Raw genomic sequence first — 17,740 nt, 5'->3', positions numbered from 1 at the left:
AGGCGAAGCTTCTCTTTTGAGAATTGTTTGTTATGTCCACATTGTGCGACACTATTAAAATACGATTTTGTCCTCTCGATAGTTAACGAATTTGAAATCTGGCATTGTAGTTTTGCGGTTGAATTGTTTTTTTTTTTTGTTAAATTTCGATTATATAGGTTCGATTATATAGATTTTAGATTAATTAAGTTTTTGATCCTTATAAATATCTGCAGTTTTGTTTTTAGTCCCTATAAAAATAAATCACATTTTTTAGTCCCTACAAAATTTTCCGTTAGTGTTTTTAGTCCCTGTTAAATTAAAATTTGTTTAATTATGCTTAAAATTTTAAAATTTTTAATGATTTTTTACATACTTGTTTAAAACATAATAAAAGGTTCAGCCACAATAAATTAGCTCAAAATTTTATTTTTAGGTCCAAATTTTCGTTAGTTTTATCTTGAATTTTTAGCGTTTTAAAAAAATTATATTTAATTCATTACATGTTAAAAAATTCTAATTTTTTATAAAAGAGATTATTATAATGTTCTTAACATGTCTGTTAAAAATATAAAATTTTAAGTATAATTAAACAAATTTCAATTTAAGAGGGACCAACACATACTTTTAGTCCTTGTAAAATTAAAATTTGCTAAATTGTGTTTAAACTTTTAAATTTGTAACATATTTTTCACATACTTACTTATAATATTATACAAAGTTCCTCCACAAAAAAAGTAACTTAAAACTTTATTATTAGGTCCAAATTTTCATTAATATAATAATCTTGAAAATTTGGATTTTAGAAAAATTCATATTTAATTCATTACATGTTAAAAAACTAAAAAAAAATTACAAAAGAGTGACTTACGATGTTATGAACATGTATGTAAAAAATCTTTCAAAAATTTAGAAGTTTAAGCATAATTAAACAAATTTTAATTTAACAGAGACTAAAAACACTAACAGAAAAATTTGTAGGGACTAAAAAGTGTGATTTATTTTTATATGGACTAAAACCAAAACTGCAGATATTTATAGGGACCAAAAACTTAATTAACCCTAGATTTTATTGATTTTATGATTTTATGATATGTTAGGATAGTTTAGGTTAGAATTGTTAGAGAACTTTTTTTGAATTGTTAGGTTTAGGTTTTGATGAATCCTTGTAGAATTGTTAGAATTTTTTAGGTTTAGGTATAAGTTTTGATGATAGTTTAGGTTTAGTTTTTGATTTTATGATTTTATGGCATTGTTGTTTAGTTAGGTTTTGATCGCCATTTGTTTTTAATGTAGATATGTCTCAGAATCAGAATCAGGGTAACGTTCAAGGTGATGAGAAGAACAAAGAAAAATCGTCTATGACGTGGCACGGAATTGTTTGCGATGGTTCCGAAAAAAATAAGGGTAAGGTACCGGTGTACAATCACTCGAGGTTGAGGAGGAGCGGGAGGACATGCTATTTTGGTCCTCAACCAAAACAAGGTGCCGCAGGGACTGTAGCGGGAAACCTGATTGACTTGTGTGACGAGAATGAATGAATGAATGCGTAATTGTTTTCGATTTTTTTATGTTTTATTTTTGTGTTCAGCAAATTTTGTTTGACATTATGGTACTTAGAATAAAATCGCATTTGGAATAATTTCGATTAAAGTCGCGTTTTTAATAATTGCGTATTCGAATAAAAACTAATTAAATCTAACGTGAATCAAACTAATTAAAATTGTGTAATGATAAATAAATTCGAAAAGTGAATAAATAAGATAATTATTGTTCCATTCAAAACAAAATATATGTAATCACATTACATTGCATTACACATTACATTACATTTCGGAATGTACCTTCCAACTGCAATAGTAATCTTACCACTGAATGGGGCAAATTCAAACTTGCTATCCAGCAGGACTCTGGTATTCAATCAGCATCTTGAATGCTGGTATTCAAGTGTCAAAAGAATGAGGTGCATTCCTTGACACTTGAATACCAGCGTTCAAGACGCTTATCGGATGCTGGAGTCCTGCCGATTAACAAGTTTGAATTGTCCCATCCAGAGTAAGACAATTATTGCAGTTGGAATGTGCATTACAACTGCCACAATTGTCTTACCTTTGAATGAGATAAATTCAAACCTGTCAAACAACAGGACTCAAGCATTTCGCTCGACATTCATGTTTTTCTTTGAAAAGAATAAATTTTTGTTAGGCTTGCTTTAGATGATGGTATTCAAGTGCCAACGAAATGAGGTTCATTCCTTGACACTTAATACCTTCATCTAAACCAGCCTAACAAGAATTTAATCTTTTCAAAGGAAAAACATGAATGCCGAGCGAAATGCTTGAGTCCTGTTGTTTGGCAGGTTTGAATTTATCTCATTCAAAGGTAAGACAATTGTTGCAGTTGGAATGCACCTTACCCTAACTAATGACGATCTTCTGGCGGAATCAAGTTGTTGATGATATCTTCAGTTGATCTCAGCAACGTCACCCGCATATCGACCCACTGGAACATACTGTGCTCCCAAAACATGCTCGTCACGTTTTCGTCGTTTGTTAATTCCACCCAAGTGAATGAAACTCTCCCCTCGTCGAGCGTTGGACGTTTATATCGAAGGTGTTCCACCCTCCTTGTGTCTCTGGGGTTGACTCCTTGGTTGAATTCAGTCAGTTGATCCTTGAGACCTCTTAACGTTACACCAAGGCACCGAACCTTCAACCTCTGAGGTTCTCCGCCGTTGAATTACGCATGAACGTCGATCCACCCGGCCATTGTTTCAAATCTACACAATAAGAAATTAAAAACAATCAATGAAAAACTCATTCAAACATTTCATCAAACACTTGATGTGCACATTATACATAGACTCTAAAATTCATAAAAATAACCCTAAAATTATAAATCATACTCCCTCCGTCCCAAATTGTATGTCGCTTTAGAAAAAAAATTTGTCCCAGATTATATGTCGCTTTACAATACCAATGAAATATTTATGTTACTTTTCCTATTATATCCTTAACTATTAATTACCCTCTCTTCTTTCAATTATTTCATTTATCTTTTTCATACCATTTATTAGGGATAATTTTGTAAAACAACTCATAATTTCTCTTCCCCACGCAATATTAATTACATTTCTTAATACGTGTGAAATGGCCAAAACGTCTTACAATTTGGGACGGAGGGAGTATACTCTTACTAAAATAAAAAAATTAATCATATAATATAACATAAATCATTCAACTTATGTTTAATCATATAATATAACATTAATCAACTAATCTAAAAATGATTTATAACATGTAAATCTAATTAAAAACTAAAATAAAAAAATAAATATAAAACAACAAAATAATAAATAACCCTAAAATTCTAAATTATAACATAAACATGATGCAAATATTTTAACAACATTAATCAACTAACATCCACCCTAAAAATTAATTATAACATGTAAATCTAGTCAAAAACTAAAAAATAATAAATGTACTCAAAAACTAAAAAATAAAAACATTTATAACAACTAAAATGTAAGTTAATAGCATTATAATTACTTACTTGTGATTTTGTTGAATAAATTTGGTTGTGTTTTTTAGAGAGTTTTGCGAGAGAAATTTGAAGAAGATGAGATGAATAATGAATAAGAGAGCTTATGCCAGATTTGTAGCAGAAGTTCCTCGGCAGTTAACTACCGAGGTTTTTCTCGACAATTAACTGCGGCCGAATTTCAAATTCCTCGACAATTAACTATCGAAGGAGCAAAATTGTATTTTATTAATGTGGCACAGCCTTTATCTAAGGTGAGAACAACAATTCTCTCTTCTTTTTTACTCTTCAGTTTATTGAGAGAGAATTTGTCAAACTGTGGACCCCACTATCCAAGTCCTTTTAAAAAAAAATAAAAAAAAATGACAATATAAAGAGAAGATTTTTTCTGTTAAAAAATAGTACAGTAATGTAAAAAATGACCACAATAATTTGAAAGCATTTATACAAAAAGATAGATCCATCATAAAAGGGTATTGCTTATGTTTGGATTATTGTAGTGAATCATTGGTTTAGCTTTGTACTTAAACTTTGTAATGATTTGAATTGTCTTTATTCAAATCCTTTATGAATATTGCATCTTCGTTGTTCTCGTATTTTCTGCTTCATCCGAATCCTTTATTCATATGTTCTGTTAACTTTGCATCTTCGTTTTTCTCTTAATTTATTAAACAACTTAATAGGAATTTCATTTTATTCCTCTCTTTTATTTGTGTTTAAACTCGTCATATATATGAGCTTTCTAACAAGAGAAGGAGTAAAGACGGCTTTATATATTTGCACTTGATAAATATCCACAATTGTGCTCCGTCTCTCTTGGGAGATTCTGAATTTGTGCTCGATCCCTCTTGGGGAGCCGTCCAAAATTTATGCTCGATCCCTCTCGAAGAAAGTCGAACTTTATGCTTAATCACTTTTGTATGTATTTCCCTTTTGAGTTGGAAACAATACTTTTGGTTGTTAAGGCCTCAACTTCCCCCCAAACAGTATTATATTAATATAGGATTACCCTTACGAGATATTTGGTTTGCCATCAAGACATGGGTTGAGGACTACTACTACAAAGATGATGACGCAATGGAAGAGGATCATGGTGACAAGAAAGATGAGCCTTGGTGGCCAAAGATGCACTATTATTATATGGATTGCTTCAACTCTCCATGTTGTTGTCAACTTTGGACATTATCCATATGGAGGCTATCCACCAAGCAGTTCTACTCTGAGTCGGTGACTCATGCCTGAAAAAAGGACTCAAGAATACAATCAACTTGTGGAAAATCCTGACAAGCCTTTTTTGAAGACAATTACTTCACAGTTTCAAGCTGTTCTTGACATTTCACTTTTGAAAATCTTGTCTGGGCAGAGAGAGACCAAACATTTAACATCTAATGTAAAGGCATTGGATTGGAGGCTTTTTGAGAAGTTTGACAATAAACTTGCAGAAATTGAGAAAAGGATTGTGATAATGAACAATGATGAAAAACTAAGCAAAGCAACGTGTATGGTCCAGTCCAGTGAAGGAGGACGAACTGGCATAGGGATTCCTAATAGCATCTCAATTTAATATGGTTGAGGTTCTTGTATTAGATATAGAAAACTTAGTTACATGTTAGTTAGATTAGTTAGAAGCTAGTTTGCCTAATTTGGCGTATGTTTGTTTCCACGTCAACCAAGTCCCTAGGCGCACGTTTTTTCCAAGCAACAAATGATATCTTCTCATTTTCACAGCAAATTGGTGCTAGATGCTTGGCTGCGGCAAAAAGTTGATCCAAACACATAATTAAGCTTGCCTAGTGTCTAGGTTCAATCCTTGTTGTCATCATTGTACACAACAACAAAAAAAAACTTACTCAAGAGAATTGCAAAGGTGTTGAGACTTCAGACAGAAACACAAGTTGCGTACGATTTTCTGATGTATATTCAAGCTACAAACCCCTCCATAGGGTCATGTGATACCAGTGAAGTTTTTAGTAACCTAAACCCTTTTTTACGAGTAATGATACATAGACACCCTTTATTCCCATACACCCTTGTACACGTCATGCATTAGGAAGAGAAAAGAGGAGAGAAAAGAGAAAGTGTGCTTGTGTGGGATCCACGTGACTACGTGTCAGATTTTTGTGTGGGTGTCAAAGGGTGTATTGCCACCTAAGGGTGTCTATGTATCATTACTCTTTTGTTAAATTGCAATTCACAAACATGTGCTTCTATAATCTTGTGCTGTAAATTGGGACGATCCTAGTAAATGCTAATTAATATTCTCGCTCGTTATTGATTGAAACCCTTCTTATCCAAAAATCACATTGAACCTTTTATGAAAGACGAACTAGGGAGTTAGTTAAACTCCTCCATCACATATACCTGATCAAAAAAAACACTTTAGGATATCAGTTTCCAATATGTTTTTTTACACGTGTGCTTCCCTAACCTTCAACGACATGCTGATTATTTAATATGTTTTTTTATACTCCTTTCAAAAAAAATATATTAACCATTTTATATATAAATAAAACCTCTCCATCAGTTATCTTATCTACATTCTATTCTGATATCATTAACAAACATGAATTGAATAACCATTTTTATCAATTACTTAAAGCCGGTTTGTAGAAATTGCTAAGAAGTATTTTTGTTACTTTCTACAAATTAAAAAGCTCAATCAATTAATGCTAAAATGAAAGTTTAACAATTCTGGGAAAAAAAATTGAACTATGTCTCTGTGCCAAAAGGAATTTGGAAGAAAGGCGTACAAGTTTAACATGTCAAAATGAGAATCACTTATTTCAGCTTAGACTTTGATGAGCTCTTAAGAGGTTTCGCAGTGGACCGGACAGGGGCCGCCCTAGCAGTAACCTTCTTCATATCATACTTTACAGACAAGAAGGCACATATCATGGCAAACACCATTGTTGGGTAGACGTAGACAGCTTTCGCAGGATCGGTATTTACTGGCTTTCCTAAAATTCCTTCTTTGACCAGTCCCCATATCACAAGAAGTGATCCAAACATGCTCATTCTCCCGGGTTTCAGAATACCAACAAGTGCTCCTGCTACTGCGAAGTAGCTTCCTGCAAGGACCTGATAAATCATTGAAAAATATCCAGGTTAGCTGAAAAGTGTCAGCATAGACCTGATGGAGATAGAATATGTGCTGCAATGAAAATAGCTGAAATATCCAAAGGGACTTGTTACAAGGCAGATGAAGGTATACCAAAATGCAAATAGACAAAAACAACTAGTGAGCATATTTTATGCGAGTTTTAGGAATTTTTGTTCCTTTAATTTATCAACAGCCTATTCTAATTGCTGTAAGATTTATATTATACCTTCCTTGAAAAAATGGCTTATGCAAGTAAAACTTGAAATCCAATAATCAGTTGCTATGTGGGTGTTCAACATACATGAGCCATTTCAAAGGAAATTGTTTAAAAAAAAAATCACAACCAACCATGTTTGAACAAAATACTTAATTAAGCGCTTGTGCTATAAGCGTTTATCAAATCAAATATACTCTTTTCGGTCACATTATAAGCAAAAATTCACTTTTCAGATTTATTGAATAACTTATATATCGAGAAAAGTTATTCAGCGAACTTGAAAACTGAAATTTTGTTTATAATAATGACCAGAGGGAGTAAGCTATAACAACTATAAGTCATTTTCATAAGCAATCATGAAGAACTTATGGAAACAATCTGGAAAAAGAAAGAAAAAAAAAAAAACTATTAGACATGTCATAAGTTGTTTCCATGAACTCTCTCAAACACTCTCACAAGTACTTATGCTAGAAGATAAACTCAAATAAACTAATCCAAACAGATTCTAAATACAGAACAAGAATGGAATTTGAATGCAATGATCTAACCTCCAAGCGTTGAAGATCGGTTACTGCAGAAGCTTCCTTGATGGTGGTCAAATTATACACATCCAACAAACTATCCCAAGTAGGAACAGTCATGTTGTGGATGAGGCCATTTAAAGCAGCACCAGGGTACAAAAGACCCTTTACAAGTGGAACAGGAAACACATCACTTGCAACTAACTGGGATGATGTTACATGTAAAGGGGTTGTACACAAACCAGATCTGCATGTCACCCTGTAATCAAAATGATAAATTTTCAATTCAAATATGCTCAATTTTGCTATAACCTTATGTATGAAAATTTGTAAGAATAATTATAAGAAGAGATAAAAGAGTTTGGGAGTACCTGAAGAGAGGGACTTGGAAGATGATGATGAGTAGGTAGATGCGTGCTGCGATTGAGGAAATGTTCCAACCCTTGGATGAAGATGGTGATTTAGAAGATACAACTTGTGTTGCCATGGAGAAGGAAGAAGAAGATCTGATGCTTCTCGACGATGGAATCAACTTCTTCCCAGTGCCAACAGGAACACGGTGTCCCCATCTTATTTTCAATACTTTATTTTGGATTAACTTCAATTTTTTATTACTTTTTTTCATGTACTCTTTATTTTGTTTTTTTACTTCTTTTTTTTTTGTTGCATTTTTTTTAAATTAAATATGTTTTTTTATCTTTATTAATATATATCAATTTTTCGTTTTATTTTTCTTTAAATTTGTCCTTTTACTTAACTCAGTTGGCAAGGACAATGTATAATATATGCAAGGTATAGTGTTCAAACCCCGGCCACCACAAAAAAAAATCTCTAAAAGTTTTTCATCTTCACTTTTAGATTCTAAACTATACGTAGAATTCATATTTTTGAATAAAAAATTCTCCAAAATTGTAAAAATCTCTCCAAAAAAAATATAATTTTTTAAAAAAACATAAAAGTTCAAGCGAAGGTTGGACTTGATAAGTTTCCCTAGAGCAAAATTGAAAGATACGGAGCGCAACTAGATGTTTGACGGTTAAATTGGCGTCACCGTTAATTTGAAAGCAATGTAAAGGTGCCCTAAAGGCGCAGGGCGCCTGACTGTTTTTTTTGGATGTTACGAAGTATCTGTGCACGTTTTTCTAGGTAACTTGGATAAACTTTAGGTGAGATTCTTTGGTTAGAAAACACATTCAAACATTTTAGGTAGTGAGATTTTATTAGAGGTAGAGTATAAGTTTTCTCCCTTGATTTCTCTTAGGATCTTCTTTTGAGTTGAGAATTAGGAAAAGGGTAGGGTTTGTTCTTAGATAGCTATTGAATCTGATTTCGTATAACTTCATTGTATCTCTTGTAAAGACTCGTTGATAGTGGACTGAGCAACTTCTCTCTCCTCACATGTAGGTCAGTTTTGGGTTGAATTGAGTAAACTATGTTGATGTATTTGTCCCTCTATTATGTTATCTTTATTCTTATGTTTGATTATTGATTGTCATTGTTATTTTCTTCACGTCTCATATATATGAAATTAAGCGGCCCAAAACATGTGATTTTTTTTAATTATTATCATTCTAATTAAACTCTCCCTTAATATATGTAAGAGGTTAATTCTTATTGTTATTCGTTGATTGGATCCATCTTAAATTTCTCTTCTTGTCTTAGGTTTCTATCCCATCATAATATCTCTCCCCTTTTGGCATTTATCAAAAAAGTTTTTCTGATGATGTAAGAAAAGATGAAGTAGAAATTTGGGAAGTAAGAACACAATATTTTGCACAAAAAATATCATTCAGTTCAAATTATTATTTGAACAAAATACATGAATAATGTCATTTATGATCAATTGAATATGAATTGACATAAATTAATTTTGGTCACCAATGATATTCGACAAGCTGACATCGGTGTCAGAGATATCGAACTCATCGCCACTTTTGGTGGATATTGCACAAGGAGTTTTGGAGACAAAAGAGAAGCGGTTGAACCCTTAATTTCTTCTTACTCAATAAGGTGTTTAGTAACACATTCAACTTCGTCTCAACATTAGAATATTTAATTTTAGTTTAGCAATTAACTTAGGGTTAACATCAAATCAAATTATGATTAATTGAATATTAACCCTAAATTAATATCCAATTAGTTTAGGGTTGATATCCAATTAATGCTAAACTAACTTTCAATCTATGAAACGACGACAAAATATACTTTAACAAGTGAATTTTGGTATACTATAATGCATTATTATGGTGTAAATGCGTTAATTTTAGAACATTGTAATGCATTGTTTTTGTATTGAGATGAAAAAATTGGTTGTAGTATTCAGGAAGAAACTTTCGAAAGTACACAGACGTTTTTTTTAAGAGAAAAAGTATACATACTTCTAAACAGAGGCGGAGCCACTCACATGATTGCGGGGGCTCCTGCCTGCACAAACTTTTCTAATTTTTTTTTTTATATACATATATATATACTGCTAATAACACCCCACCTACTATTGCTAACAATTTCTAAAATATCAAACACTCCTACCCAGTAGCCTAACTGCCCAATCCCAAGGCCCAACTAACACAATTCTGATTCACACCAACACAACACACGTCCCGCCATCCACAATTCACAATCACGCTTTCTTTCTTTCTCTCTTTCTCACAGTGAACAAACAAACTCCCTCTCTGTTTCAACAACATCAAAAAATCAACCACATCCACATCCTTGTTTTAAAATAAAACTTCCTCTTCCTTGTTTCTTGTGTCTCTAATCTTCTCATTCCTTATTTTTTTTTCTCTCTTCCTCCATTGGTGGTGATCTAAGAGGTACACTCTCTTCCTTATTTATATGATTTTAAACTTATTTGTTTTGTTTGTTTATTATTGTAATGAGAGTTAACATCTATTATTACCTTGTTGATATTGAATTTATGTTGATTGTACAAACTTTATTGTTAGGGTTTGATAAGTGATTATTTGGGATTATTCAACAATCTTAAACTCTACTACTATTTTATTGCTTTAAGTGTTTGTGTTGATGTTTTTATGTTCTTTTTATGATTGATTTCCTATGATTTTTATGTACTCATGAGTAGTGTTTATAGGGTAGTTATAACTTATAAAAAAAGTAGTGTTTTTAGAATTATAAATTGATTCTGCTATGATCAATAAACTTGTAACTTGTAGCAGTAAACATTCAATGAAGAGAAAGAGATTTTACAAACCAATTTCAGAATCAGAACAATCATCAACTCCTAATCCTAATCCTCAAACACTTGATGAATGTGAAAGTATACAATTGGGTCCACCTTTGAAAAAAAGATGGTTAGAATTGGATTTGGGAAAGCTTCCTAGTGATCATGGGTTGAGGCCAAGACTTTTAGATTATCATCCAAGTGATAGAGAGAAAATTAGGAGATACTATTTTCAAAAGGGCCTTTGTCAACCAAGAGAGATTAATTTTCCACTTACAAAATTTGGAGATTCCTCTCGTAAGTTTAATTTGGAATGGTATTCAAAATATGGCGGTTGGTTGGAATATAGTCAAAAGGAAGATGCAGCATATTGCTTATGTTGTTATCTCATGAGATCACATCTTAAAGAACATAGAGGTAGTGGCGAGGCCTTTATAACAGAAGGTTTTACAAATTGGAGAAAAAGTGACAAGTTCCAAGTCCATGTCGGAAGTGTAAACAGCGCTCATAATCAAGCATTGAGAAACTGTCAAGATCTAATGAAACAAAAGCAACATATTGAAGGATATAATGGGGCAAGCAACATGCGAGGTGAATATAATGGTCTCAAAAGCTTGATATTGAAAGAAAATTGTTCTACTTTTTATATTCGTTGTTTTGCTCATCAACTCCAATTAGCTCTTGTGACATTAGCAAAAAAACATTCTGACATTGCATCATTTTTTAATCAAGTAGCTAATTTGTCTAATGTTGTTGGAGGATTATGTAAGCGTCGAGATGCTCTTCGTGAAAGTCAATTTAAAAAGGTAGAGGAAGCATTGAAAGTAGCAAAAAATAACTAGTGGGCGTGGCTTGAATAAAGAAATCGGGGTTAAGAAGGCGAGGGATACTCGATGGAGTTCACATTATGGTACATTACTTAGTATAGTTTCTTTATTCTCTTCTATGATTGATGTGCTTGACATGATTGAGGAAGATGGAACAAGCTCGGATCAAAGAGGTGACACAAAGCTTTTGTTGAAATGTATGCAATCTTTTGAATTTATTTTCATCTTGCACTAGATGAAAAAAGTTTTGTCAATTACTCATGAGTTATCTCAAGCACTACAAAGAAGTGATCAAGATATTGTTAATGCCATGAAATTAGTCAAAATGTCCAAACAAAAGTTAAAAACTATAAGGGATAGTGGTTGAGATTCTTCGCTCGATGAAGTTTCATTGTTTTGTGAACATCATGAAGTTGTCATCCCAGATATGGATGATACCTATCAAACATTTAAAAAGTCAAAACGCAACTCAGAGAAAGTTTCTAACTTACATTACTTTCAAGTTCAATTCTTCTATCAAGTGATTGATCGACAACTTCAAGAGTTGAATAATCGTTCTTCAGAAGTGAATACTGAGTTGCTTCTTTGTGTAGCTTGTTTAAACCTAAGAGATAGCTTTTCTGCATTTGATAAGAAGAATTTGATTCGTTTAGCTGAATTTTCTCCTTCAGATTTTTCTCCTGTTCAACTATTGGAACTAGATTCTCAACTTGAAAATTATATTGTAGATGTATGCTCTGAAGATGCATTTTATGAATTAGAGGGGATTGGTGATTTGAGTATAAAGATGGTGGAGACAAGGAGACATATTGTGTATCCGTTGGTATATTTGCTTTTAAAGTTATCTTTGATACTACTTGTGGCAACTGCAACAGCTGAAAGAGCTTTTTCAGCTATGAAGATTATCAAGACTCAGTTGCGAAATCGAATGGGTGATTAATGGTTAGATGATTGTCTAGTTACTTATATAGAAAGAGAGATTTTTATTGAGATTGAAAATGAGAAAATCATTCGATATTTCCAAAATATGAATAGTCGCATAGAGGACAATTGTAATTGTTGTTGGCAGCTGGGTTTTGGTTTGGTGATGACCTTTGTTGTTTTTGTGGTTTTGGAGCTTAGGCAGGGTGCTCTTTTCCTACTATATATTGCAGGTTTTTCTTTTTGTCTTTTGCTGCAGTGCTGTTGTGTTTTCCTGCTATATATTCCAGCGGCCTATTAGTATTTTAGGTGTTTATTTGTGTTTTTTGTTCTTAGTATTTTAGCACTTTGTTGTTAATATATATATTCCTGCTATGTAAAATATATATATAGTGCCTCCACTAGTTGAAATTCCTGGCTCCGCCCCTGCTTCTATATATATATTTTACAAATTGAAATTGTCATTTAAACCAATACACACACGTCCTCGTGATCGTGAGCTTAGCTCAGTTAGTAGAGACAATAAATAATATATGCAAGGTCTGGGGTTTAAATCTCAGCCACCACAAAAAAAAAACACGCACGATGGATGATTGACGGAGACATTAAAAATCGATGAAACATCAAATCTAAATTAACAAATAGATTAAAAGAATTCAGCCTCAGAATGCTAAACTTTTTTCATAATAATATGAGTTAGTAGTTAGAGGGGTAACATTTTTTTTTTTTTACAAATAGAGTGGTAACAATTTTTTGTACCCATACATTTGTAAAAATATATTGTTATGCATTTGTACAAAAATAAGTAATAAAGAAAAAAAAGAAATTATAAAAGAATTGATGAAAAAAAACGAGACACCAAATACATAATCAACTTTGATGATATTGCACTTCTAATTTCAAAGTGGTAAATTCATAAAAAAATTAAAATTTCATAAGTTGTCTATAAAATAAAATGTTGCAAAAATTTATGCGATTATTCATAAGAAAAAACAATTATTTAATCAATAATAGATACACGATACATAAATATATCAAGAGTTAAATTTTACGATCACTCTATATTCCCATCACATGTGAAAAATGAAAGAGATATGAATTTTTCTATATCATATATTGACGGTTTATGGATATAGCTGATTGTTGAAATGCATGACTTCAATAATCATATTTAATATATGAAGAATGTTGATATGTATTCTTTTTAAAATATATTGGTAGTATGTGCATGTGATTGGTGATACTATTTCCGATCGAAATACATGACTTTAAGAGTGAGGTTTAATCTGTGAGTATTAGAGAAAATCATTTGCATGTGCAAAATTGTACTGTTAATCCACCACAATTAAACTCAGGACAATCATGTGTTTTTTCATTTTTTTATATAGAAAATTTAATATTTATATTTTTTTTTTGAAGAAACAAGAATATTATATATATATATATATATTTTTTTTTGAAGGAAGAATATTTATATTTAAATGTTGTTGTTTTTGAAAGAATTTAAATGTTGTTTTATAAATCGTTGATGATAAAAGTATCCAAACCTTCAAAACCCCATCATCATCGTGGTGCAAACAGAGAAAAATGGCCGTCGCGAACCAGTGTTTATCATATACCCGTTTCGTCACAGTCAGAGGAACCCAATCCTCTCCTTTGCAGCGAAAACCTCTTCTCTTCTCCTTCACTCTTCCTTCTCGCTCTCAAAACCTCTACTCTTCAATTGTCACCGCCTCTTCCAAAAAGAAAAACAATAAGGTTATCTCTTTTCAACAATATTATTCCAATTCCAAAGCCAATACAACTCAATGATTCATACTTCACAATTGTCTAATTTATATTATGCTTTTTAATTTTTACAGAAAAAATTGACTCATGTTACCAAGGGGAATGAAGAGGAGGAGGAGGAGGAGGAGGAGGATGCTTTTGAGTTGCTATTCAAGAAACTTGAAGAAGATCTCAAAAACGATGATGATTTGTCTAAAGATGATAGCGATGAGGACGACGAGATAAGTGAAGAAGATTTTGCTTTGTTAGAACGTGAGTTGGAAGGTGTGTTGGGTGATTTTGATGCTGAATTGTTGAACACAGATATCAGCGAAACACAAGGTGATAATGATGTAGAGAAAAGTAGCGGTGATGGAAATGAGAATTCGCTGAAGCTTAGAACTTGGCAATTAAATATGTTGGCTAGAGCATTGAAAACTGGACGCCGCAAACTAAGTGTAAGCCTTTTGAATTTTCTATTTTTAGCCTAATTTGTTGAGTTTAATCTTGACATATTGTTTGTTAGCGTAAAAAGTTGTACCCTTTAAACAAGCATGAACAAATCATATATGTGACTTTAAAAGTAGTTACGATTGAAGTTAAAGATTTTTAATAATCTGATAATTATGATTGATTTACATAGGAAAAATATTTAGACCAATTAGTTATATAGTGTGAGCTTATAAACGTGTGTATTCTTTGCACCACAACTAAGTGTATCAGATGATAGGAATAGGATTACTTAGTTATGGTATGAAGAGGTTAAGTGCTATTGTTTCTCACCTACTTCAAATACCTGTATGATCTGCATTTGAGTAACACCATACAAGACACGTGATTAAGAAACCAAAATGTTTGTTAAAAAAAAGGAAACCGTTCGCTTAAACTTTTTATTCGAAATACTGTTAGTAATATGAAACACATTCTGATTTGCTTCCTTGACTTGGCCTTTTGTCGTAGTTGATAGAATGAAGCTTCCTATGACCTGATTCATTGATAAGGAGAAGGAAAAAGTAAATTTGATTTTTTTAAACAGATGAGTGTTAGTAGTTAGTTAGTTTAGTTAGTTCGGGAAAACAGGAATGCTAGTAGGAGGGATTGAACCCTACACCTCCTGCATAGAACTTCTTTGGCGTTCCTATCCAAACCACTACACTACTCCTTCGGGGACAAGAAAAAGTAAAGTTGATTGATTAACCAGGTCGGGGTCCTGATTAAAGGCAAATATATTAGTTAATATATTAAAGAGTGGAGAAAATCCCTAATGTTAACTTCCAGACTCATTTCTCAGTTCCGTCTTTCCAATTTGTTGCAGATAAAAGCTCTTGCTGCCGAGCTCTGTCTTGATAGAGCTCTTGTTCTTGATTTGCTTCGTAACCCTCCCCCGAGTCTTCTGATGCTGAGCCTATCGATTCCTGATGAACCTAAACCATCAGCAGTATCACCTGAAACTACGCCCGGAGATTCTTTTTATAAAGAAACAAGTGCAGATCATGCTCATGCAGAATCTGGACCGAAGAAGTCTAACTTACCTATTCATGACATGCAACAGAATTGGTCTTCTCGAAAGAGATTGAAAAAGGCTCAACTTGACACGCTGGAGAGAGTTTACATGAGATCAAAGCGGCCCACTGTAAGTTAAACTTGCCATACTTCAATATCACAAGTTTTATGGTGCTAAATCATCCATACATAACTAGTAAAATCTTCATCGGCTTATTTAACTACTTGTTTTATTTAATATACTCCATTTTTCTAGTCCGGCAGCAATTCCCTCTTAAATCAGAAGTTATGTTTGAGAAACTTAAAGTAAATGATGCTTGCATTAGTATTCTGGTTTTATGCAAAACAATTAAGATGCCTAGTTGTATCATCATGTATGCTTTTCACTGTGTTTCATGATTATTTGTTATGTTCATGCTTAATATCACGCTAGTCTACTGCACTTATACTTTGAGACAACAAATCCAAGACTGGCAATACATGTTAATCAATTGCTCTCGTTCTCGGTCCTCAAGCTAAGTGTCATATAGTGGACGACTTGAAACTAAATGGGGTAAATGTCATGTAAGGGGACATGTGATATATTTAGTATCGGTTGAGAGCATGAGATATAAGAGTTGTTAATCTTGATTATATATATAACTGTACATAATTGGTCAATATCCGATTTACAGTTATTATGTAATTAAGATAAACTCCTCCCATGATGTCAACCATTATGTTATACGCTTCTTTGTGCGGCCAATTCTATAGTGCACAAATGAGACCAAGTCTTGTATCATGCGTAAGCTAATTTCCACCATTGAACCAATAAATCTCACTATTAAATTAAACGAAATATGATGTGACTTTTTAATCTAATGATGGAAATGACACGTGTGCATGATGTAAGACTATTTTGCTTGTCCATGTTAGACAAAGCCTCTTTGTGCCTATATTATATTGAAAGTTAATAAACATTATATGCATCCATCGCTGCATATTATAGCATTAAAAGTGACAAGCATGTGTCTTGGTATATGATAATTCTGCAATTCTCCTTATTTCACAACTTGTTAACTTCAACATCCTTACCTGTCTGCCTTGAATTACAATGCAGAATGCAATGATTAGTAATATTGTGCATGTTTCAAACATTCCGCGGAGAACTGTTATCAAGTGGTTTGAAGACAAACGTGCCGAGGAGGGGGTTCCAGAACATCGTCTTCCTTACCAGCAGTCTGCTAATGAAACAAGTTGAAGATTTTATTTTCTTAGTTGTTTTTAATGATGCAAGCTATATGAGAAATCTTTTCAGTTGTATGAAAAAAAATGTTTCACCAGCATTGATCACGCTTTGAGGGTGAGTTATATAAGGAAGTTGAAGTACCGCTGATGGTGATTATTAAGTTGATTACAACACCAATTATCAAATTCCCTCAAAAAAGAGTCCGCTATAATGTCAAACACCAAATGTTCTCGTATTTATTTTTAAGCTTTACGCAATGTTGCAAATTGGCAAAAGATGTTTCCATGCAAAAGGCTGTGTCCGCGGTATTCTCATCGTTGCTTGTATCAAAATCAAAATATTTATTTATAATAAAAAATCAACCCATCATTTCCTTTTTAATTATAGCCCGAAAAGGACAAAATGTGGATTTAGAAAAATTGGCTGTCAATTTGTAAGCATCTATTGTCGTAGGCTAATAGCAATTTTCTTTTTTTGGTTCTCTCTAAGCATTTATTGTGATCGTTGTCGTAAACGAGGAAAATTTGAGTGCAAAGAATCACTGCTGGATTAAATAATCACTCATAATAGTTCCAAGTGTTGAATGTGGAACCGTAAAATAAGATTCATAATTGACTCAATATGCGTTTATATGAAAGCATCCTGAGTAATAAACAAGGAAAATAGTTACTTTCGCACAGAAAAGACAACAATCACAAATACAACACAACAAAGGTAATAAACAAAGCAAAATTAAGAAGATAAAAAAAAGGAAAATGGTTATTTTAGCACAGAAAAAAGAAAATAATTAATTACGAAAGATTATGATAGTTGAGAGCATTATATATAATATGATGAGATATGATAAGCATGTAATAACAGGGCAAATATGTAATTTGATTGTGATAAAGTACATCTCAACTAAACCGATAGGCACCGACAGCCAGAGAAAAGAAAACCGGAAACAACCGGTA

General features: G+C 32.5%; 4 protein-coding genes across 4 annotated transcripts; 3 read left to right on the top strand and 1 right to left on the bottom strand.

The window, feature by feature from the left end:
• The first annotated feature begins 4,756 nt into the window (after window positions 1-4,756).
• On the top strand, window positions 4,757-5,086 carry LOC11436616 (linoleate 9S-lipoxygenase 1). Its single transcript, XM_024779067.1, has one exon. It carries the CDS (start codon window positions 4,757-4,759, stop codon window positions 5,084-5,086), a length of 330 nt encoding a protein of 109 aa, XP_024634835.1.
• Window positions 5,087-6,154: 1,068 nt separating this feature from the next.
• LOC11428825 (uncharacterized) lies at window positions 6,155-8,000 on the bottom strand. The gene is made up of 3 exons (XM_003603374.4): window positions 7,732-8,000; window positions 7,388-7,619; window positions 6,155-6,600 (listed from the first exon to the last, which is right to left on the bottom strand). The coding sequence occupies exons 1-3, from the start codon at window positions 7,983-7,985 to the stop codon at window positions 6,301-6,303; spliced, it is 786 nt and encodes a 261-aa protein (XP_003603422.3). The 5' UTR covers window positions 7,986-8,000; the 3' UTR covers window positions 6,155-6,300.
• A 1,829-nt stretch (window positions 8,001-9,829) lies between these two features.
• LOC120579467 (uncharacterized) lies at window positions 9,830-12,716 on the top strand. The gene is made up of 2 exons (XM_039831838.1): window positions 9,830-10,173; window positions 10,534-12,716. Exon 2 carries the CDS (start codon window positions 10,547-10,549, stop codon window positions 11,381-11,383), a length of 837 nt encoding a protein of 278 aa, XP_039687772.1. The 5' UTR covers window positions 9,830-10,173; window positions 10,534-10,546; the 3' UTR covers window positions 11,384-12,716.
• A 1,081-nt stretch (window positions 12,717-13,797) lies between these two features.
• On the top strand, window positions 13,798-17,168 carry LOC11436060 (protein OVEREXPRESSOR OF CATIONIC PEROXIDASE 3). Its single transcript, XM_003603372.4, has 4 exons — window positions 13,798-14,047; window positions 14,152-14,514; window positions 15,372-15,689; window positions 16,659-17,168. The coding sequence occupies exons 1-4, from the start codon at window positions 13,877-13,879 to the stop codon at window positions 16,797-16,799; spliced, it is 993 nt and encodes a 330-aa protein (XP_003603420.1). The 5' UTR covers window positions 13,798-13,876; the 3' UTR covers window positions 16,800-17,168.
• The last annotated feature ends 572 nt before the right edge of the window (window positions 17,169-17,740 follow it).

The sequence above is a fragment of the Medicago truncatula genome, chromosome 3 (genome assembly GCF_003473485.1).
Source record: "Medicago truncatula cultivar Jemalong A17 chromosome 3, MtrunA17r5.0-ANR, whole genome shotgun sequence".
NCBI lineage: Eukaryota > Viridiplantae > Streptophyta > Magnoliopsida > Fabales > Fabaceae > Medicago > Medicago truncatula.
The sequence above is the reverse complement of the archived record's forward strand: the minus strand, read 5'-3'. Positions and strand labels throughout refer to the sequence as shown.